Source organism: Neopelma chrysocephalum, unplaced genomic scaffold, assembly GCF_003984885.1.
Source record: "Neopelma chrysocephalum unplaced genomic scaffold, ASM398488v2 Primary Assembly neopelma1_159, whole genome shotgun sequence".
In the NCBI taxonomy this organism is placed as follows: domain Eukaryota; kingdom Metazoa; phylum Chordata; class Aves; order Passeriformes; family Pipridae; genus Neopelma; species Neopelma chrysocephalum.
This window is the reverse complement of record NW_020897821.1, coordinates 317,781-343,049: the sequence shown is the minus strand read 5'-3', so window position 1 is coordinate 343,049 and position 25,269 is coordinate 317,781. Positions and strand designations below refer to the sequence as shown.

Genomic DNA, 25,269 nt, shown 5'->3' with positions numbered 1-25,269 from the left:
AACTAAATTATAATGACTGTGGACATTGATTATAACACTGGGAGCAGTGCATACCTTCTAATCTAAATGCAACTTCTAGCAAATTGCTTGTTTTATACTAATGAAAAAAGCCCTAACTCAGAACTATTCCAGATGTCAGAATGTAGATACACCTCCACACCTGCCACACCTCTGCAGTGACAGACTTAAGTTTGCAGGAACTAGAGAAAGTCAGTGCAGTTGGCATGCACAGTAACTTGCCATTTGGATTATACAATACCTAACATGACTTTTTTTCCTGAGAAAAAAAAAGCAGAATCACAGAAAACTCCGTTTTAGGTACAGTTCAAGTGGACTAAACGTGTCATTAGGATGACTTCAAAATGCTAAGCTTCTAAACAGGTGCATGTTAGAGCAATACCCAAACACAGTCAAGAGTTACATCCACAGGCATTCGAGGAGCTCATCCTGACAGAAAAGATGCTGGTGGAAAAAATGGGATTAAAACGAATATTTCAGTTTGAAGACAAATCAACTCATGGGTAAAAAGTTAAAAGTCAGCAATGAAAACGACTAAGTCACAACAACAAAAAGTGCAGTGAAAACACAAAATTACATTGCCAGGTAATCAGAGAGCTCAGAATTTCAGACCCCACAAGCACTGCGACGAAAGCAGCTATAAAAGCCCTCTAAAGTAAAGCAACCAGAGAAATAAGCACACTTTAATGTCAGAGCTGCTCTGTATATGAAAGAGCAACCACAAACAGGGCAGCTTCATCTCACTCAAACATGAACGCAAGTGTTGACAAACAAACCCATGAAAGGGGGATGACAGAACAGTAACAAATGCTTTAAAGACAGGCTCTGAAATCTCCTGGCCTGGTACCTAAAGGTACCCCAATAGGTTTTAACATGGTTTAGCAATGTAAAATGCCTTCCAGAGTATTCAAATGATTTATTTAAAACATATACATATGCATACAACTGCTGCCACTGTGATGCCACAAGTAGATTCAATACACTCCAGAACACAGAAAACACAAATAAGCTATTTCTGTATGTTTTAACACGCAGTTTTATAGCAGACATGCAACTCAAGTGTGGCTGAAAAAAGAAAGAATCAAGGCAGGGCAACGATCAATATTTCATCAGACAGAAATAAAAAATATTTTACATGTAAAAGAACTAAAAGGTAAATCTATAAATTATGTTGAGCTAACCTTAGAACTGTTACATTGATAGAGACAGTGGCTTAATTCTACCAAGCCAAGCTTCTCTGAACTGTTTTAAGGAACACTGTAGGCCTCTTAACTACTGAACTAGGAGACTTTGGATTCATCAGCCCATTTTCAAGCTTCATAGTAACTGGTATGCACCACTCTGTGTGTTCTAGCCTAAAAATTTATTTGTATGAAGCAAGAGAATCCAGTTCTAAGTTTGTGGCAGGAAATACTGCAGATGGATGCTATGTTATCAAGATGACAGCCTTTTTCCAAAGGAAATTTATAACAATGCCAGATAACAAACATAAAGACAGCATTTTGTAAAATCACACTACAGAAAATTTGCTTTCTTAATGCAGATGTAAAATACTTTGAATGAATGTGAAATAAAGATATAATTGATGATTCTCCAATGAATTTTGAATCATATTTAAGTTAAAATAACTTGAAGAAAAAAGGATGGACAGTTAAAATGTTTTCAATATGGCCAAACCAGTCTCACATTTCTCAGAATGCCATATTTGTAATTATTCTATTCATCCAATGCTCTGTAACAATAAAACTGGAGTAGAAAGATTGGGTGAAGAACACTGAAAATGAAGAGAAAAAGAGAAAGAAACAATCTAAGTCAAAGAATACAGTATGACAAACTTCTGCTTCATTAGTATTGCATTAGGACAGTTAATTTATGTTAAAGATCCACCCCAAGTTGAGTGTTTTAGGGATACTCAATAAAATCAAAATGGCATCATCTGTGGAAGAAATCAGTCAGAATTAAAAGGTGTGGGAGTTAACAAGCTGCTGCAGATTCTAAGCCTGTGAGAACACCAAGCTCTGTTGACAACTAAATATAAAGCAAAGATTTTTGGAACCCCGAGTGAAGGCTCTAGAGACCCCAACTCTCAGTCAAAAGACCTTCCAGAAAAGTACATGAGAGAGCTGTTCCCTTTCTCCATAGATTTAGTTATCAGGCATTATAAAAAGGATCATCTGTTATCCCATCCTTTGCTGTGTCCTGCTACCTTTCACTAATATTCAATATCAAATGCAGTGCAGCCCAGAAACAATTCTGTGCTCAGAAACAATACTGGAATCAAGTAATTCCTGAGCCAAGGATTTCCCAAGATGGTTACAAACTAGAGAAAACCATCACACTTCAAACAACCTGCTTTATTGAGCATTGCCCCATTTGCTAAACAGTGAAAACTCCATGTCAAAAACTAGCTTCTAAAACCTAATACAGCATTCTTATAGCTTAAGAATGAACAAAAGTGAAACAATTACAAATTATTAAGGTTATTTTTCTCACTTCATTCCCACAAACCCACATGGAAAAGCCAGGATTTGTCAGCATTATTTATTTGTCAGGGTCTAATCAGCTTGTTTGCCCTCTAAAGAAACACTACTCATTCTACTAACAAGGTTAAAGACCTAGAAAGGTTTAAGAGTTTGCATGCACATGCATGATGAATATCAACCTCTGCCTCTCAACTTCCCAAAAAGAGAAACAAAAGCCTTGCAACCCTTTTTGCATATGTTTCATTGTGCTGTGCTGTGTGTAGAAAGATCAGGGTTTAAAGTTTTATGATCCTGAATGGAATAGCAAAAGAAATACATTATCTGCTGAGAAATACCCACTCTTGATTTTGCATCAAAGAAGAATTTGAAACAGTCACAGCCCTGCCTTCCTACAGGAACAAATGGCAATGATTACCAGCCCAAAATGACTAGATACAAAATTGGATAAGGAAGCATGTGGGAAGTGGATGAATATCTTTGCATGCATTACCTTTCAGTTACTTCTTCCATTTAGAAGGATCAATATCAGTCACTTAGATTTAAAATAAACTTTGGATGATAACAGTGCCAAGTTAAAGCAGAGATAAGAACACACAATATATTAAGAAACCTCTTCCACTATAACTTTGAGGCATCTGGCTGGTGGTTACTGCCAAAGTCTGAAGAGCATCTGCTCTCACTTTAGCAGTTTATATTCCAACTCTGGTGAATGGAAGCACAATCTCTGAAACAGCCTTTGGGGAACACTACTGTGTTGCTCGACAGAGCTCTTACTCAGAAAAGAGAGGAGGAGATTAATATTACAGAAAACTTGAAAGATCTGGCTTCTGAGAAAGGAGAGAAGAGCAGTTTCCTAATACTGTACACACCACAAATCTCTCTTCTACTCAGACATTAAAAACCTGCCCTAAAACCGAAGTGATTAAATATGAATAGATCCAAAGGTAGAAAATAACATCTGTTTAAGTCACATTCAGGTAAAAGTAAGAAGAAACAATGTGTTTTATCCCATTTGTCAACGGGCATAATGAAAACGGGAATGAGGACTCACATAACACACGTTTTCCTAACGTGCTTGAGAAGGTCACAGGAGCTTTGCTTAGTCCTGGTGTGTCCAGGCACAGCAACATATGGCAAGATTGAGCTTTGTGGACTCACAATGTTGTTATTTTAAGTGCCCAGTAGCACAAACTACTAAATTTGTGTGTGGTCCTAAGCAAACAACAAATCTGGCCACACACAGTGAAAACCAAGCTTCTAAAACTTCAAAATCAGCTGAAGGAATTCTCTCCTCAAGAGCCATAGATCCCAGATAGTAGCCACTTGTGAACCCCACAGCCACTTTCAAAACTATAAAAGGCTTCATGTAAAGCCAAAATAAAGCTCTAAAAGTGGCTGCAGGAGATCACTAGGAGTGGCCGCTCTTCTGGATTCACTGCTTTTGAGAAGTAAATCCCTGCAGCTGCTTTTAAAAGCTTTGAAAGTTTCATTTCAATTATCAAAGCCAATAAAGCTTCAAAAACAGCCATCGGGATTTGTTCCTCAGAGGAGCAAACCCCAAAAGGCAGTGATGAATAGTGTGATGGGTTCTGTGGCTCTTGAAGTATGTACAGATTCCTGTAAGTCCTGCACTTGTAATTACAGCTCCATGTTGTGCAGCAATTGTTACACCCAGACAGTTCATTAAGGCTTATGTGGCAAGTTCATTACTGATTTCCCCTTTTTTTTAACAGTTTTATGTCTCTTCCTTTTCTGTTTTCTTCCACCTGTATCAACTATTATGTGAGGATCCCTCACACCAGTTTCTCAAACACTTTCCATGAAGCCCTTGCTGGCTCCCAGTCCCAGGTGGTGGGAAGGCAGCTCACAAAATGCTGCACACACTTCCCCAGAGCACAGCACCTCATCCCATCATCCCACTGATAACTACAGCAAAATAATTCCCTTCTCTGAAGGGGAACTTAAAAGGGTGTTTAGGGAAGTACAAGAGTGAAGGCTGACAACAGGTCAATGAAGAACTTGCCTGCAACTGCAATATAAAAAGGCTCCCGTTAATTCAGTGAACATAAACACAAATAACATTTCAGAAGCAACCACATGACTTCAAAGAAATAACTGTACTGATTTGCAACAAGATTTTGGTCTTATCTTTAAAACTATGAGAAATAGATCCCTAAAAATTTGTGATGTAAGCATAGGTCTGATAGAAATATATGATTTACACTGCTAAACAATTTGAGCTGATGATACTGAGGGCACTGAAAACATCACCAAAATTATGTTGAAAAATACACCTTTAGGTACTAGAACATCCAGAGTATATTAATGAAGTATGTCATACAAAATACATTCTAAGCATACATCCTAACCTTAAAACATCACTGATTTTGAAGAGTTACTCTACTAAATTTTTTAACTTCCATTTTCAAATGGCAGAAATAAATAAATACACCTTTTTGCCACAATCAATAAATACAGCTTTTTGAAAAAATGCCATAAGAAAATCACTGTGAACTTAAGTAGATGCAGGTGTTAAGAACTGAATAACTGGTTTGTGTGGGGCAAGAAAATCTTGACAGGAAACTTAAACATTCTGTTAGATGTTATTCACAGGTGTCCTCTGTGACCTGTACTACTTACTTTACCTCTCTGTTTCAATCTTCTCATGTGCAAAACATGAAGGAGGATTGTGAGAAATAATTAATGTTTGCAAAGAGCTTTGAGATCCTTGGATATAAAAAACATGGGAAAAGCATGAAGTTTAAAAGTACCAGCACGCCTTTTTTTCCCTCCAACTTGAGGTAAGTTACTTTTATCAGAAAAACCTTGAAAGTTTAGCAATACAAGACTGTGTAATCAAATGCTTACAAACAACCTTAAGTGCTAAGCCTGTTGTGTTCCTCAGAACCAGAGAACTCTGAGGGAAACACCAGCAGAAGGAAAGGTGTGGTGCTCACCCGTGTCAAGTATGCGTTTGTGGAGAGGTATAGCAGCAAGGAAGGGTTCATCTTTACAGGACTGGATCTGGGTTCCAACCAAGTCAGAGTTGGTGGCCATGATTCGGGCACTTTCTTCATTAAGATTAACACCAGCCATAGAGGCAACATCATTGATGTCATCGTCATCTCTGCAATGAAACAAAGAAAGGCAAATAAAAATAATTCTGCATGTAATACATTCACTCTGTGGACCATCTGCTGCTCCAAAAGTAGCCATCACGTGCCCAGGGGCTGGGCCAGCTCCATTCTCACAGGATATATTCTAGATTCAGAAATTACCAAGTATTTCTCTGACTGTATCAGGAAAACTTCAGGAGCGGGACAATTTGACTGTTAACAGAAGGTGTGACAGAGGGGTCTTCACCTGAGAGTCAGTGGTGTCAATGAAACCAGGATGGTCAGGATCAGGAAGCTCAAGACAATGACCACCACTAATGACAAAGCATTTGGCTGTTCTCTTTAGAATGAAAACTAGCAGTAAAATGGTAAAATAAATACCCCACCATGAGAAATTAAAAGTAAAAACATAGATTTATAATCCTGCACTGTTCCACAAGCTCCTACCAAAATGGGCACCAATGCATTTTCAGGAATAGCCAGGGAAGGTTCTGTGACCATGAGGAGTTCACAGGTAAGCCTGGGTTCCAAGTGTGTTTGAGCATGTGATGGTATTTTCTCTGGCAACACACAAAAATCAGCTGAATGTGTCAACAAGTTTTAGAAAAATGAGCTGCATTTGAGAAGAGGATAGGACTTCCCATGCCATTTTTGGCCCTGAATATCCTTCCCAACAGCTTGAGAAAGTACCAATAAATGTGAGTTTCCACACCTGTATCTCCCAAGCATCTTTCACCTCCTCCCTCCACGAGGGATGACTCAGAGCTGTGGAAACAGCCATCTGTATTCAGCACATTCTGTTCTGGGGCTATTACTGACACAAACACTGTATTTCAACATATTCTACGAGTGATTACACAACCTTGGAGAATATACATATGGAAAAGTCCAGACTCCTACTACTGTATAAAGCAAACAAACAAAAGCTTAATTTAATTTTTTTTTAAATTACATAGATATTGTCCTATGCACCCTCGAATACTCTGTCACTTGTAAAAAACTTAACATCTACACTAAAAACCAAAAGCTGCAATTAAGGTCTGAGAATCAAAGGAGTGAAACCCAAAAATACATAATCTAGGTCCTCCCTGTCCTCCCATACTTTCCTGTTATCTCCACTAGAGCAGCCAAGTTTGGTGGAAGACTTCTGTGGTTTGTCAGATACTGGTTTTGTTTTCTTCTGTGGAAGAAATCAAGAAGGGATTTTTGATGGTGTGAACCTGCAGAAATGTGCTGAACACTTGAGGAAGGAACTGGAAAATCTTACAATGATTGTCAGAAAAATGCTGCACAAATGAGATTCTATCATTGTCCATGACTGTTAAGCACTTGATTTCTTGTCTTACAATGAAATTCCAGAGAACAGTGTTGCAAAATCATAGAATGGGCTGGGTTGGAAGGAACCTTAAAGATCATTTAGTTCCACCCCCTGTCATGGGCAGGGACACTTTCCACTAGCCCAGGTTGCTCCAAGCCCTGTCCAACCTGGCCTTGGACACTTCCAGGGACAGAGAGTCCAACCTTTCTGGGCAACCTGTGCCAGGGCCTCACCACCCTCACAGGGTAGGATTTCTTCCAATATCCCATCTAAATCTGCCCTCTGGCAGCATGAAGCCATTCCCACTTGTTCTGTCACTCCAGGCTCTTGCAAATACCATCTCTCCATCTTTCTTGTAGCTCCTTCAGGCCCTGCAAGGCCACAATTAGGTCACCCCGAAGCTTCTCTTCTCCAGGCTGAACAATCCCAACTCTCCCAGCCTTTCCTCCCAGCAGAGCTGCTCCATCCCTCTGATGGTGTTCTCTTTTACACAAGCCATGGCAACTAACAGCCCAACATTCAGTGACTAGTTCACAAGTTTATCATTCTAGAAGTGAAAATGTGGGGTTAAAAACCTCAACGCTTGAACTAGAATCACCCCGGACTCACGAGGCCCAAATCCAACAGGCCTCAAACCACGGCAAAACCAAACTCCTGTCACGGTAGTTATCAGAACACAAACTCTGAACTATGTAAAACACAGGAAGTTTTCTGTTTTCCAGAAAAACAGACTTGAATCCAGAATTTCAAAATAAAAGAATTTAAAAAAAAAAAAAAAGCCGAGACAGCAGTCTTAACTTCAAGAACACAATTTTTAAAAGAATTTATACTTATCTCTCCTTTTATTTAATAGATTAATAAAGTATAGTCAATCTTTTACCTTCCTCCTGCTCAGCAGTTTAGCTGCTCCGATTTTTATTTAAAATCTGCAACAACATTAGAAATAAGCCAATATTTTCTGAAATAAAACACAGACCATTAATTTAGGCACAAACCAGGATTTCAATGAAATTATCAAAACCAGTGCAATAGCCCTTACAAAGACCATCACTGGAACTCCTGCAGAGAATCATTTCCTTCCATCCTTGAAACCTACTATCTGTGAAGGTATCCTTTTGTTTTTGTATTACATGGAAGACAGGTAAGCCATGTTTTAATCATAGCTGGGACTAGGATTTTTTCAGTCTGACAAGAAAAACCTTTTTACTTTGAGGAACCTCATGATGAAAATGAGCTTCGGTTTGGATACTGAAACACACACATTTGTACATAAAGAGGGTTGGCATCCTCATCAAACAATTTGCTATAAAAGTGAACTTTTAAGCCCAAGGAGTGAGTTTTCAGAAGACATTCTGTGGAACAAAGATGCCATCCAGTGGTCGTCTAGACCGATGATTACTGTCTATCCTTCCCTCTCCATCAGAGCACAGTATTGAACAATTTCATGTTTCTTGGCATATATTATTTTGCCTGTACTAATTCTACTGTTTCAGTAAGTACTTCTGGCTTTGACTGAATTAAATTCTGAGTCTCACAGAGTAAATTTAACATTCCAACATGCGTGATATTTTTAAGAAGACAGCATGGGTTCTCCAACTCCCTCCAAGCGCAAGTTCCATCTTAAAGTATTCCAAGAGTCCAACTCTTCCTCCTATATTCAACCTCATGTAACACCTCTCCCTTTTCTCTCCATTAAAAACACTCACGCAACTACAAAATTAAAAAAAAAATCTCATCTGAAAATAAGCAAGAAAACCCAAAGTATTCACAGTTCTGTGTAAAACGTTTCAAAGATTTTGTTTAAACTAAGACAAGCCATTAGAAAAATCTGGTAACATTTTCTTTATGAACAAATCTTAAATGCATGATTGCACACTGTTCTTTTCTTTTCTTACTCTGAGTCAATGCTGTCCCAAAACTGCAATACTGAGCTGCTCCCAAATAAGCCAGAAGAGTATATCAAGCAACTGAGACAACATCATACTATTGATTTCCCTCTCTCTTAAAAGGAAAATTGCATATTTAGGACAAAGTCCCTACACACATGCAAGACTCTGAGAAAGGCTACAAATCCATAGATCACACACAGATCAACAACAACAAGTGACTTGAAATTACTGTAACAGCCACTATTATAATATATTTTATAATGGCATAAATCCTATTTACACATTAATTATAATGCTTATGCTGACTTTCAAGCTTTAATTTAAAATTTCTCCCTAATACTGCTTTGTCACACAATTCATTTATGGTCTATGTAGAATCTTCTCACTGATAAGCAAAAGGGATGACAGAACATACCACATTTATGGTCAGCATTTTTCTTTATTTTGAAATATATGGAAAAAATACACAATCACCTTATAGCTCGAAATATTTATTTGGAAAAACAAAGAAACTTACAAGGTAAGGTTTTGTCATATACCATGCTGAGATGAAGGCTTTGAAGTTATCCATTTAACATCTACATTAGATTTCTATCACTCCTTTAAAGGGCAAGTTGCCTTGCACATTATTAGATGTAATATTGTGTATTTTGAGGCATTTTGTACAAGTTATGTTATTAAACTTTTCTTTTCAAAAATGAAAATAAAATACTAGACAATAGATTATTTTGGATAGGCAAAGCAGGTCTGAAAACGAATTTTTTATTCCCAGGTAGACTCTTCCTTAAGTCAGAAGAATGAAATACAGACACTAAGACCAGCTTCAAATGTTCCCAGAGACTTCACAGAACTCTCTCTAGGGGAAAAAAAGCCCATCACATTGGCTGGACAAAAACCTAAGGCTGACAGGCCCCAAGAGACTGAACTTCAAAATACCATTTCAGACAAAGAAAGGCTGCTGGGAAAAGGAAGGAGCATCTGGCTGACTGGCAAACCAAACAGGTCATCAGCACACCCCCTGGGGAATGATCTCCCAATTCCTGCCCTACTGGACACACAGTGCCAGAGTCTCAGGGCAGTTCAGCAGTGCTGGGATAACACAACAGTCCAAAGGTGCCACTCCATCCTTGGAGATCTGCAGGGCTGGACCAGCACCCAGCCCAACCAAACCTGCTCCAAGCCTGAAGCTGGACCAGCTGACCTCCCAAGGGCCCTTCCAAATGAAATTATTCTGTTCCAACACAAGGGACAAATGTTTCCACTAGTTCTTTATATTGGCCACTGTCTGAACTAGGGGTAGGAATCACCTGAGGGGCTGCTGCTTTCACCTCCATCACCTCCACTTCGTCACTGGGAGCTTTGGGGTCACCAGATGAGGGGTTGAGGTCCCCAGCAGCTGCTGACAAAAACACAGCCCACCAAGATTTCAGTGGCACTCCTGCTTCTCCCACCTACAGACACCTCTATCTGGACTGTTAAGATACAAACCTAACTCTGCATCTCTGCTTGTGAAACATTATTAAAGAAAAACCACTAAAGATGGAACTCAAATTTCCATCCTTGGGTATTAACACAGTTGAAAAGGCAACCAACTGGAATGTCTGTAGTTCTCTCTGAAAAATTTAGCAACAATGAAATTTAATACAAAAACAGGCTGACATAAAACTCCACAAGTACAACTTCACATTGCAGAAGTCTTGGGTTGAAAACTCTGCATCACAGAACAGCTCCTGTAATGACCAGTGAACTCATGCAAGCAGTCTTACAGTTCATTAATAAGTGCTGACATTAAAGGCTAAGCTATAATTTGCAAAGTTCTTAATTGCTACATCTTTTATGTAATTCCATCTTGTATCTCCCACAGTCCAGAACAAAAAAAAAAAAAAAAAAGAAAATAACAAAGTTCAAAATTTGTGTTTCTAGTGACCAACACTTCACTCACAAAAGTGAAAAGCTCAAAGAAGTTATTTTAAAGAAGGCAGAATGTAAAATAATGAAACAAATATGCAATAATAAAACACTAAGGGCAAAATAAATTTATACATAACACAACTATTTTTCAAAATTCTTGCTTTGCTTTAGATGCCAGTTTGCCTTCTGGCTAAAAACACATTCTTCACACACGCTGGGAATGTTGAGGAAAACTAGTCAGCATTCAGAGGATTAATACAGATTTCCAGCTCTGTGCCTTTAGGCTTAATAGTCAGACATCTATTTGTCCTCAGGAGAGGTTAGGGGTTGAAATGCAAATATGCAAACAACTGAATTCTTTGTTAAGATATCAAGAAAAAGCTTGATCTTTGCTGCTGTTTAATAAATCCTTGCAAATTTTATGGACTTATTTAAATGCAGCTTTGTGTCTTACTATTTTGAAGGAGAAAACAATGCAAGGAAACAAACACATTCATTCTGACTAAAATTTGTTCTCTAGAGGAAAAATGACATACACCCTTGACAGCTTATTTACCAAACTCACTAAAGATTTATTGATTTATCAATCAGTGCCTTGAGCATTTGCTTCTCCCCAAGGGAAAATTAACAATTCCAGCTAACCTAATATATTCTATGTATAAACTAAGTGAATGCAAGAATCAATCCTGGCACAGTTTACAACACCCAGTTAAAAAAATGCTGTCCCTTTTGGTGTCTGTAAAATTGAAAGCTATACTAACGAAGAATAAATGCTCATGTTGCTTACAAACATAAAAAATACTTATTAAGACAGTACAATTGAACCCAACAGACATTTTAATTCATTTAAATACTCAGTGGGAGGCAAAAGCATTGGAAAATAAAAAATTGAATGATTTTGCTTCTAGATTAATACTAAGTACTACCACTATTAGTTGCAACACTGACATGCCTCAAAGCAGAGGTATTTCAAGGAGCTACAAATTCTCTTCTACTTCACCTGCAAAAGCATAAGCCTGAAAATTAATTAGTGGTTTGATAATGTCAGGGCAACATAAGAATTCCAGAAGATGAAAATGAAAATCTAGGAGCATTTTGTCATTTAATATGAAAGCAAAATGTTTTAACACAAATAAAATGTACACAACTAAGATGGTGTTAGTGAAAGCAAAATGCAGTAAACACAAGATTTGCTTTTCAGTAAAAAGAAGTAAAAATATCCAAAATAAATATTTAAATAAAAGTTTGAAGTCCTAAAGAACTGGTGTAGCAGCTCAGTGCATCAGTGTTGAACCTTTGCAGCACCCACAGAACACCCCCCGAGCGAGCAGGTGAAGAACAGACACAGCAATGTCTTCTCTTGAAAACCAAGAAAAACATCTCCCCCACACAATAACCCCCTCCCAAACCCACCCCCACACACAGTAACTCATCCCAAACCCAGGCAGGGTTTTCCCTGGGCTGCTGAGGGGCAGCTGCAGCCTGGCTGCAGAAGCTTTTAGGACAGGAAGCCTTGTCATCACAAGCAGGGTCTTCCCAGCAAGACACATTCCATAGGAACAGCTGAATCCAACACGGAAAACCAACCATCTATTCTTTTAAAGCTTCATGCACGTAATTCAATTTAGCAGAAGTTTTATTATAATCACAGAATTTAAGGCTTTGCTAAACATTAAATTGTGCTTTTAGAGAAAAATCCTCAAATATGTCACGATCCCGTTTTTCTAAAATAAAATTAAGTATGAAAATTGCCATCCAATCCCGGAGAGAAAAGGCAGGAATTATTGTAAAAGACTGCCCTCTGGTGTTACAGCAATTCCAAATTCTATTTTCTATTGAAGATCCCCCCCAACCACCCCGCTGCATTTTTTTATTATTATTTTTTCTTTTTTTACCTGAAAGAACCACCTCCAGGGTCATTCAGCTTGTTTTTCTGATTTGCAGAGACCTGAACACCAAAGCCCCCAGGACTTTTACTGGCTTGTATTGTTGGTGCCTTCCCTACTGTGCCTGAAAAACACCAAGCAATGTTATTATGAGCTGTCTTAGACAATTTACATCAAAGAACCTTCTGTCCAGGAACTAAATTTAACTGTCTGTAAATTGCAAACAAAGGAAGTTATTATTTTTAAAGATTACATGCTGAAGGAGAACAATTTAAAATACAAAATTTATATTAACATTACAGTTTGTTCAATATTTACAGAACAGTGAGGATTCCAAAACTGAAAACCATTGGCCATAACTGGCTGTAACATTTCTAATGGCTATAAGTGTGCCTGGAATTGCCAGGAAACCCCTTTTCTGGATAATCTGTGCAGAATAAAGAAGCAGAATTTGAAATGTTCTTAATACAGATACTTCAAGTCACAGTCAGGGTACTGAGTCTGCCTTTGACATTTTTTATACAGTAATTGTTCTTTATTGCAGTGAAAAACAGATATTTCAGAGCTGAAAATACTACAGGAATTTTAAAATGTTTGGCATTGCATGTAAAAGAAAAAACACTATTGCCAAATTTGACAGAACCCCTCCCATAAAGGTTGTCTTTTGCTTTCTTATCTTGAAAACAATAATTTAAAAGTAATCCATAACTGTATCTAGACTTTACAGGTCTTGAAGTAGAAGTAAAACTGGGCTTTCTAAATGTGCCAAAGTGTGGTGAACATGGAGTAAATTAAAAAGGGATCTTAATTCCTCTCTGGCATTTGGGAAAATCTAACCAAAAATAATTACACATTTACATTGCTAATTAGAAATTCACCAGAGTATTATTATAATTATTATCATTATTATTTACATAGTATCAGAATGCAACTGAAAAGAATTGGCAAATGAAACTTTTGGAGTAAGCCCTCCTTTACTGCTTAAATACATTTATTTGGGTTATATTTTGTGTTTCCTTTAATCCCACCTGTGTTTTGACATGTAAAAATAACTCATATGCCTATTTGACTTAAAAGATCTCCCCTTCTTCTTGTATATCATTCCCTTTTACTGAATGTTACACAGTTTGAGAAGGACATGAGAGTTGTTCCTGCACCTCTCTGACTCAACTGCACATAATTGGCAGGGCATGAACCTCAGGAGGGTTACAGGATTTTTCTTCCATGAATTATAAAAACCTGGAACACAACTATCCCAACAACTCCTTTTAAGAACACTTCCTGGCTAAAACAAAAGTGTTAACTTTGAATGAGTCTTGCATTACATTTGTTTTTTAATATTGAAGTCTTCATCAATTCCAATTTACGATCTTAAAGAGAAACTAATTTGACAGTGTGTGTTCAGTTCTCCATCTGTATAAATAAACTGTAGTGTGGACTATCAGTGTTAGCAAATACAAACCAGATTTAGGACTTCAGGCTCAAGCCTGGGGAATAAAAATACCTTGTCATCAGAATATTTCAAGGTCCATGAGATGCCACAGACAGCACTAGTTCATGGACCAGACAATTCATTTATCTGTTTCAGATGAACTAATGGAAAGGTTTTCTATTAAGTGAACTGGAAGAAAGGAAATCATACTATGACAAAAATTAGCAGATCTCTGCTTTGTACAATTAGTAACTAGGAGATTAAAAGCGTGTTAACCATGAAAAATACTGCAATGGCAAAATTAAGGTAACAATGGCACTCCTTCAGAATTCATATTCTATTTCTTTGGAGTCAGTATCAATGCTTTGTTTTCTACAGATGATAATTTTTGATCAAAACCCATCCCCCAAACTCAAAAGGGTACAGCAACAGAGTAGCCACCCTAGTTATCAGGAAAGCAGCATGTCTGCCCTGGATATGGAAGATCTAAGTCTCACTTTCATCCCAAGTATATGGAATTCTACACTCAAATGGATCTGGCAAAGTAAATGTAAGGTTTGGGATGACATATAAGTGTTCGGGTTTGAATAAATCACAACTGTGCATGACTAAGCAGTTACACATAAAATATGGCTACAACACCCATTTACATTATGGGGCAGGGCACAGTTTGAAAAGCAAAATCACCTGTGGGCCTAGATATTTCATGGGATTGGTAATGACATACAGAGTCTTTCACCACTGGATCCTTGCTCCAAATTTTAAGTAGCATCATCTAGAAAAACAAGCCCAAATTTAGGAGCTTATAAATTCCTAGTTGTATTTCAGCACAGGTTGAATGGTTGCAATGAATATCTAATTATTTTATTCTTTGCCTCAATTCCTCCATCCATAAGATGCAATTCACCTAATTATTATACTGGTAAGTGCTTCAGTAAAGGAGTGTGAATTTTTCTTGCAATAACAATGGTGTCACTTCCCCTGGTGTGGAAGTAATTTTATTTATATAAAAGTCCTTAAAGCCTGCCAATTTTATCTAGACCACTCTTTTAAAAAGCATTACAGTCTGTTCATAGGGATGTATTAAAGATCCATTACACCTGGAGTTCACTCCTCTCCAGAAGGAAAATGCAGCACTCTGTGGAGGTCAGGTCAGTTCTGGTGTAACTACCTTTAAAAAGTCACACTCCACAAAATTATACTGCTGTAATTTTTACTTAGACTATATCCTATTCCAGTATATTACCTCATTCTGCAGGAGTACCTAGGCCAGTATAAAATATCACTATAGTGGTGTTTACAGTGAAAGGTTTTAACAATATATCAAAATGAACTGTCTCTGACAGTGCCGCAGCAGCGACTCAGAGCTGCTCACACTGGCACAGCTCTCCCCAGACATGGGCTGCAGGATCAGGGCTTTGACAAGGGGATGTTTTCTAAATGCCTATTCTTGTTTGCTTTGTCTGAGTTAATTAAAACAATACAGGGGAGGGCTTAACCAAACTTCTAAACTGGAATAATCTCACCTGAAAGCAGGACTTTGCATAAATTGGCTTTTATGAAACCGCTGTCTACCTTAAGCCAAACTGCCAGTTGAGATGCATTGCACTGGCTGACCAAGGGCTATCAAGAATAAATTCATATTCTGAATCCACTGTTTAAAAGGCAGATGCCAATATCATGCAAATCCTTGGCATTTTGTTGACATTCACAACTTGGAGACTGAACAAGCAAAGAAATAGAATGAATCTGCCTTCACTCTCAGACACCTTAGTCAGAAGTGAAAGCTCATCCTCTAAGATGCATGGACACGTTATGAACTCAGGACATGAGTATCAGTGCTATCAAATATACACATTTTATGGTGAGTAAATGGATTTCTTCCTAACTTGGAAAAACAGCCTACAGGATTACAGTGACAGCTTGGTCTCCATGTCCATTCAACCTTTGGATTCCCCTAAGAGAACAGAGCAAGCAAAACATCAACTGCTATTAAATGGTTTTGATGTTTTTCCCAAGGAGAACAGAAACGACCGAGCAATGAAGGCAAATAGGCAGCAATAGCTTTTATGTGCATTGAAACTCGTGTGGTTCCTGATTCAATACCTGAAGATGACAAGCTCTGTATTCCATTACAAACCCTCCATCAGGTAAATGCCCACATCCAATAAGATATTCTCACACCTACTCAGGAAAAATAAAAACCAAGCCTAACAGGTTTAGCGGTAGAAAGAAACAAATGGATATTCATTAGAAAGCAAGGAGGCTTTGAGAATCCTTTCAAAAAGTGGGATATATCAGCCAGACAGGAATCCACCTGTGCACAGACAGATGAGGAAGCTGTGTACAAACCACATGTCATGGCTAATTATGGCATGCCAGGTTGCTGGAAGTCAGTCTCTGACCTCACCAAAAAGTGAATATACTGCCAGGGGTCAAAAATAAACCATGAGGCCTGAGAAATTTCTCTAGGATTCCTCCCTTGACCTCGGTAGCTGCAGAGACAGTGACTATCATGTTCTGCTTCAGGAGTAAAAATTGGAAGTAGGATGATTAAATCGAGGCAGGAAAAATGAAGAATTTCTTTCTTGGCCCAGAGTTACAGCTTAGGACAGCAAGAGCCAGGTTCCTAACCTTTTTTAAAACTTTCCATTAAAAACTGCTGAGTAAGGAGCTAAACATGTGAGAGTTTAGTCCTAAGGTTGTTTCAAAACATTTCACTGCGTGGGTCTGAAACACCTTGAAACTGCACATGGAGACATGCACTCTTCAGGCAGCAGGAGGCAAAAAATCAATGTCAACAATGTTGCCAAGGTCAACACTGCACGTTTTTCCATGCCACTCGTTTGTAATGACAACGAAATTCATACAAAGGTAACAATCTCACTAAAACATTTAAACCCATACCTTGTGGTCTAATGGTCTGAGTTATTACCACTGGCATCCTAATCTGGGTAGTCTGGCAAGCAGGGGTTCGTTTCACAGTTTGAGCAGATGTTGACTGGATAATCTGCTATTATTAAAGAAAAGTATACTTATATTATACTCTTTATACACAAACACACACAACGTAAATACACTAATACCTGTAATTACCAATACAAGCATGTGGATCTCTAAAAGCACAACCAGCTGGTGACAAAAGTCATATTCATGTAATGCACGTGGTTGTGTGTGTGTGTATATACCTATTTTGCCATTATGCTTTAAAAAAAAAATAAAAAAGTCAAATAATATCCGACACAAATGTCATATGTCACAACCTTCATCAAAAATATATTTCAAAGTCATAAGGTTAATATTAAAGTTTAGACTTTTGTCTTCACAAGTTTTACAAGGAAGAAAAGCAATTTTGTAGAAGAAAACGCTGCATGAATTTTAGTGGTATCCACCTACAAACATTAGGCCTTGCACTATATATCTACACTTTTTAAAGAAAACATATACTAAAAATAAATTCAAAAATATTATGGGCTTCAAAGTCAGGCATACTCAAGAAAGACAACCAAGTTTTGTGCTGATCATATACCACTAATCTTTTAAATATTAATTGGATATTCTCAAGGTTTCTCTTATTACTCATTCAAGTTTTGAAGTCCTTCCCCAAAACTGAAACTGGGTTAGAAACTTAAAATCTGACCCATACACAAATCAAATAAAAAGGAAAACACCTGCAAGGGTCATGTCTAAGCAACAGCAAAATGTACATTCACATGATCAGGGACCAGGGAGGCACAGATGCAATGAACAGAAGATTCAAAAAGATGTGTGAATGCTGCAGAGCTGTAAAAAAATCCATAAATCAACTTTGAACATGAAACACAGGCAAATAACTATGAATAAGATTATAACCACAACTTGGGAATTACAACTTCAGGAGCCACAGCCACAACTATCATCCTCCCACTGCACCCTGTGTCTGGGGCTCCTCAATCCCAGTCCAGCCCCATTCCCTCCTGGAATTCAGCCACCACACTGCACAGCACTGTGTGAAGTGAATGGGAACCATTGCAATTCCATTCAGCATTATCCTCACAAAGTGTATCTAAAATCAGATTATTTAGCTAAATAACGACTGGCCAAATTTCTGACTTTAAAGTACCCTCTGGAGAAAAGGAAAGGAGAAACAGCATTTTCAAAAGAGATGCAAAAGGAGAGAATGAAGAGGCTACAGAGCAAAGAGGAAATTGTTCCATCAGCTGGAACCAGGGCTCCCAAACTGGAAAGGAGAGAGGTGAAAACTCCAAATAAGAACAGAGGGATGAGGGACCTGCAATGTATTCTGGAGAAAAAACAAGCAGGGCCATTCTGAAGTTACGAAACTGCATTTTGTACATCCTAAAAGAAGTTGCAAAGTCGTAATAAACCTGTGGATGTAGAAGAATTAGCAACAGTCACCTTTAAGAAAGAGAAAAGGGAAAAAAGATTAAGGATTCAGCTTCAACTATGGACACTGAAGGAAAATGGAGCATTTGTACGGAGCACAGAGATGGAGCAAATGGCTGTAAATTGGCTCAGTCAAGACAGGCAGTGAATGAACTGTCCCACTCAGAGAGGAAAGAACAAATTAGCTACCATGCTTAAAACCAGGAGAGACACAGAGCTGGTAAGTGAAAATGAGGGGGAAAGTCAAATGTAACTGCATTTTGATGCACAGGAAACATGTACAAGTGTACTTTTAGTAAAGAGACAAAAGAGCCCATGGGAAAAAAAACCTACATTGGTGTGAAAAAAGAAGGAGAATGTTGCTACTTTTACCATAATTTATTGGATGAGTTTTCAGAGCATAGTGAAGAGAAGCCACTGTACCTTACCAGGCCAGAAAGGAGATGTGTGTGACCTGTGGACAGAGTTACTACCTGGTATTACAGCAATCTTCTGGGATCAGAGTTTTTTATTCTCCCTGTGAAGCAAAGTACTTCTACAGTTCAGAACCAAGTTCTGTTTCACCTGATTAATATTTTCATGTGAATTCCCTAAAAAATGAGCCACTAACACCATTAAAGACAGGACAGTATTCAACCATTTAAGATGACATAAATAATGGCAACGTTTTCTTTACTATCAAATACATTCAAAAAAGTGTCCTGTAGCAAGTACTGCACTAGCACTTCAATGCATGTACAAGTGCTGAAAGTGTAGAAAATTGAGAAATGAGCTTTCCAAAGGGCAGAGACCAAAATCAACATCATCAATTCCATACAGAAACCAATCAGCAACCAGCACATACTCTCTCAAAGGAACAGCTGCACCAGACCTCAGAGCAGCATTTTACTCTAACTTAAATCCCAGCTTCTGTGATGGAGTTTTGAGATACATTTCAACACAGACACAATCTTCAGCTCTGCAAGTCATTAAGGAATTAACATTAGCAATTTGTTTCTGAAACAGAATGTGGAACCTCCTTTGCAGGCAAACAAGGGACATTGTAAAAACTGATGAATCAGAGCAAACTGATCCTGCACCAAAATTTATAAACAATCCAAATCACGCTTCATCTATTAAGATAATTCAAACTGTTCTAATCCTCTTGCCTATTTTCCCAAAATCATAAACATTACTATTATGTCCTTAATTTGGCCTGCAAGTTGTAGACAATGAACAAGTGTATTGCCAAGCTAGTCTGGGAGATGATCAGCTTAATCAAATTATTTCATATTTCTCACAGCCTAAAAACACAGACAATGAGTGTATCCCATCTCATGTCATCCATCCATATGCAAATCAATGCTGAATCCCAAATGATCAGTTTGTAAGCACCAATTTACTGACCCAGACTGATAGAGCAGACACAGAAGTGGATGTTTTAGTACACTGAGGTTATCAGACATTACTTCAGCCTTCAAAAAAGGGGAGATCTTACTGCTGTTTGCAACCACCTATGGGAAGAGAAGACAGAGCCAGACTCTCTCAGATGTGCAGAGCAGAAGGATGTAACACAAAGGACACAAGGTGGAATAGAGGAAATTCCAACTTAATAGAAGAAAAAAAAATCACCATGAGAGTGGGCAAGCTCTGGAACAGGTTGCCTGGAGAGGTTGTGTAATTTCTTCTTGAAGACACTCAAAACATGACTGGTCACCCAGGAGACATCCTAACCTGTAAGCAGGAGGCTGGATGAGACACCTCCAGAAGTCCTTTCCAACCTTTCACCACTAGTCCATAATCACATCATCAATGATTTAATAAAAGTGCTGAGTCAGAAAAGGTAACAAGACAGGATATAAAAGTCATCAAAGTTTACAAAAACTTTTCATCATTCCCACTCCATTAAAAAGGGAAGCATTTACACCACTGTGGACAGCAAGCACAACAACAGAACGACAACAAAAAAGGCACTGAAAATAGAAAAGACAGAATGTGATTTAGTCTTGCCTGGATTTGATAATGAGTTTGGAAAATAGCAAAATTACCAAACAAAGTTATGATCAAGAGAGTGTTGAGACAGCAAGTACTGTCACACACCAGCTTATCAGTCAAAATTTGAAGAATCATCTCCTAGGCTGCTGCACTTTGGAGCTCTTCAAGAAACACACCAAAGCTGGAAAGTCATGGCATTGTTCTCCAAGTGCAACACATGAACAGTTACCTCAATTTTTCTTCTATAAAATAACGTTTTTCTGCAAAATAAGATGTACATTTCTCACAATAGAAAGTATTCTCCCTCTGGTTTTATGTCATCTCTGCACATCTCCCCTTGCCATCTTTCCACTCCACTAGCCACACTTTGATTCACCCTTTGTCTGCTCCTCCAGAGCAGTTCCTTCTCTCACCTCCTGAACGCTTCAGACTCCTACCCTGTCCTTCTCTAAAGCTGAATTTATTCTCATAGATGAAAAAAGGGATGTTTATAAAAGGTGCTCCCCACAAAGCAAGCAGACCCATGAAGACAAAAAAAGGATATTTAACAGTCACACTATTGATAAGCAGAATAACAAAGAGGGGACAGTCGAAATACTCGTTTTTCTTAGAGGCCTTCTTCAAAAATCGTCGATTCAATACCTATATGAGACTAAAGTAACGGTGCTCTCTGGCCCTAATCTCAAGCCAGAAGGTGAAGATCATTCCATGACAGGTGTGAATCTTCTACTGTGTCAGTTATTGCAGGACAGAGAACAAATTACAGACATGAACACAGACCAATAATTAACAACACAAATAACCAACAAATACAGACTGAGAAAGAATCCAGCCAAAGCACACAGAACGTCCAGAAGCAGAAAGACTGATAACTTCTGTTCTCTTTCCCATGCAAGAAATACAAAACAAAATGAAAGCCACTACCTACAAACCACTGAAGGGAAAAGTCCTTTATGACAATTAGATTAGAACTAATTGTTGAAGTTTCTGAGGACATGGATTTTGCCAATCTCCTGTCCCAGTGCACAATATGCCTCCCTTCTACCTGACAAGGGCTGCAAACCCAGCCTGACTCAATCCACATAAAATCACACTTGGCAATAAAAACATCTGATCCAAAAGCTTAAACATATCAAAGACCACAATAAAGACAAAAGCAGAGGAAACAGAAGCTTCTGCGAAGAATGGAAAATAAAAATAAATTTGAAAAACAGATCCTTTACCAAGCATTCTTTTTCCTCTCAATTAAGTTAAAAAAACAACATTGTGGAAGGAAGAAACAAGACACTTGTAAACATATAAAATTCAGAATGGCTGTGGTCTGATATGACATTTATCTTCACTCATGAGTAAACACTTGCTAACTCACTTGTGGCTATGCCACTTGTGATTTATCAGTCTACTCACTCCTGAAGATAAATGTCATATCAAACCTCAGCTATCATGTAATCTGGCAGCATTAACTTACAATGTTCATGCTTTTATGGGCCTAGAATTCATATTTACCATTGTTCACCATGCTGTATCAGTAGCAGCTACAATTTTTCAACAATGCCTCAAAATCTGCATAAGCAGATATTTTTCCTCCCAAATAAAAAAGATTGACTTTTTAAAAACTCAGCACGTAAATTTTAATGTTAATATGACAACAATCCTGTTCCATTGGGTATATGTTTTCAACAAAGCAATGAAGAAAAATAGAACAGAAGCCACCAGATCACTTGTCCCACCTGGTCCCCAATTTCATATACAGTTCTTCCTACAGTTTGTCAAGTGGTCTATTTTTGAATGTTTTCAATTATGGCTTTTTCATCACTGTCTTTGGGAGCCTGATCTACCATCTAATATTCTGTCTTACTCTAAGGGTATTTTGCCTTATATCCTACCTAAATCCTACTTCATTTAATTATATCCTGTTGTTCATTTTTATACTGTCTTGGTATGCTCCAAATAATGGCCTTTTATTCTTCCTCTTAGTCAGTGTTTGACCAAGTGACATGTGTTTAATTCTCTTAAGCTTTTCTTGTAGTCTTTGCTTTTAATCCTGCTCTTTTGTTACTGGTTTCCAAACAGCAACCAGTGACAGTATTCTCCTTTTATTAAGGTACAGCCCACAAAATTCTGACAGTAAAGTGTATGACAACAGCTCAGAAAACTACTGGGCTGTATTTCAAACAGACACACAATTTGTCAAGTATAGGCTTTGTTCCTGTTAATGGATCCCAGACGTCTGCTGCTCAACAGCCATTTTTATGTAGATTTTATTGTACACCAAATTCCAAGTCAGTGACTAGATCTTTATTAGTTCATTAATAGAAACTACTCCTTTTATCCAAACAGCCATCTATTACTCTTACATTTCTAAGCTGCCTTGCACACAGGACAAAGAGAAAATGATTTCCTATGAATCACTAAAATGTGGACACATTACAGCCATTCATGAACAGAAAACTGATGCCAGGAAAAGCTTCTGCAGAGAATTAAAAAGCAAAGCAGAACATCCCCATACAACAAAATGCTTATTCTGCTGCTGTATCTTGTTTCCAAATTCCATTACTCCATCTCACCTTTTGGGAGACTCCAATCACTATGACAGTCCCTGGATAAGTGTTAGTAAATGTTTGAGCAAAGCCTGTTCTAAAGGAACTCAGGAGATGGCAGAGTCTCCCCTCTGGACACTGTGCCCAATTTGCTGCAGCAATAACAGTCCAGATGCATTTCTAGACATCCCTCCTAATCCTAGACCTGCACGAGTCTTTATACACCTTTGCAGATAATTAAACTTGTTTTAATTAAGATGGATCACTGATTTTCTTACTGGTTTTCCTTATCACTCACATTTAGTAATTGGCTTTAACATCCAGGAGTATTCTCCTCATGATGCAGTCAGTGTCAACACAACATGTAAAGTGCTAATCCATCTCCACTACCCATCAATCCACTTACAACTTCAAAACATTTAATAAACAACATCTCATTCATGCAAATTGTACCTGCTGTAACACCCAGAATAAGACAGGCAATGTAGAGCACATGGACCCTAAGAATGGCAATTTAGACCAACTTTGAACATTGCACTTAGAACAATTAAAAAAAATTGATTGCTGGCTTATCTCATTAGTGTCTCATCAATAAAATATTAGCCTAAGATTGTTCCCCTTTTCTCTATCTAGAAGTAGCACTATCTAGCTCTTAAAAGCATTGCTTTTTTGTAATTTAGAACATGATTCCAATACTTTACAAAATGAATAAAAAATAGTCTCCTCTTCCATCTGCACTAACACCTCACATTTCAAAGCCTTTGTGCAAGCTATGCTGCATGCTGACAGTGTACACAGAATTTCCATGCATATGATACCTCAATACCACTGGAGGAAGTATCACCTCATCTGACCCCTTTGTGAAACAGAAATGTCAAAAGAAAGGAAGAGCTAACAGATTCTCCACGTTTTAAAGGAAACTAGACTACTGTAAACTGGCTGGTATGAAAAGATCTCTATTCTAAAACAGGCTTGCCCTTCTGCAGCTGGACAGTTTGCAAAGCCAGCTGGAACTCTCTCCAGTGAGCTTCAGGCTTGGAAAATCTGGAGCTCAGCCAGTTTCCTCCATCAGCGCTGGCCACCCCCAGGCAAGGCAGCTGCAATCCTCCTCTTCAGGACAAGATGGGCAGGAGCTCTGGGTTCTGCTCTGATTTCGGGGAGCACTCAGGGCTGGGAGCACTGGGAGCACTGGCACTACAAAAAATCACCACCTAGGAACAACCCCTACTGTGATATGGAGCTGCTGCTGGGTTCTGTGCTGAGCACCTGAGTTGGTGGTTGTGCTATCTAAGATTTTTTGACACACTAACTCTCACTCTTTAATGCTGTTTTTGTCCGTATGGAACTAATATGAGGGTCATTAAGTGCCCGGTTAATGTAATGTTTGGCTCTATTAATTAATGACTGATAAATTTAAAGCAAATATGAAAAGCCAGTTTTACACTAAAGCCAATAAATTACAATTTTTAATGTCTTATCTCTAAGTATTTTCTAGAAAAGAAACAGTAAGCATAGTTTTGCTCTGCGTGGTTTGTGACCTTTAGAAAATGTAGCAGTCATTTCATGTGCCCAGTAAATGAAAATTCAGCCCTAGACCTGTGACCTCCTTACAGACACAAAAGCAGCTTGTTTTGCCCCTCAGATCAATCTCCACAATGTGTTACTTGAGCACTTTTGAGCTCCCTCCTGTGACACAGGTATGTTGAATAAGCTGACACTGTTCATCTCTACTCAGGTTAGCACAGATGCTTGCTTTGAGCACCCACTGACACGAGACAGACGGTGTCTCTCCCAGAAACACGGCCTTCTTCCCTTCAGAAAATATTCCACAAGAACTACAATCCTAAGAGTAAGAATTCCTGTGGCCTTACACGTGTTTGTTGTACACCAGTGCTTCTCAAAAGGTGGGGTGCAACTGCCAGATGGGCACAGGAGTGTTTAGGTGGGTTGCACAACACTGGAAAAAGCCATGTTACCTTAGTCTTAAGATTATGGCATAAGGCCAGACTTACTGGCTATGGTTGTTTATACTTGCAAGCAATCTGTCAGCTGCTGTCAGAAATTTGCTTTCCCTGGACAGGGAGTAATTTTACACCTACTGTAATTACCACCAGTTCCTGCCCCTCTACCTTGAAGAGCCAAAGCTCTCGTCCATTCAGTCTTGTGAAACGTGGCCAAATCAAAAAGATGCCACAAGAAGTGTGAGGAAAACTTTTCTAATCAATCCAACAATCCAGAAGGGGTGGGGAGAACCCATATTAAAACAAGAAAGAATGCAAGTGGCTGAACAGAGAGCACCGAGTTAAGGTGAGAAAC

At 38.4% G+C, this 25,269-nt stretch overlaps 1 protein-coding gene across 1 annotated transcript in view; it reads right to left on the bottom strand.

Annotated features, from left to right (window-relative positions):
• Window positions 1-25,269, bottom strand: part of LOC113976410 (transcription initiation factor TFIID subunit 4-like) — a 147,405-nt gene that overhangs the window by 92,194 nt on the left and 29,942 nt on the right. The window contains exons 9-11 of the mRNA XM_027701552.1: window positions 16,961-17,066; window positions 12,631-12,745; window positions 5,459-5,628 (exon numbers count right to left, since the gene is read on the bottom strand). Coding sequence (XP_027557353.1) covers window positions 5,459-5,628; window positions 12,631-12,745; window positions 16,961-17,066 — 391 coding nt within the window. The remainder of the gene's footprint in view (window positions 1-5,458; window positions 5,629-12,630; window positions 12,746-16,960; window positions 17,067-25,269) is intronic.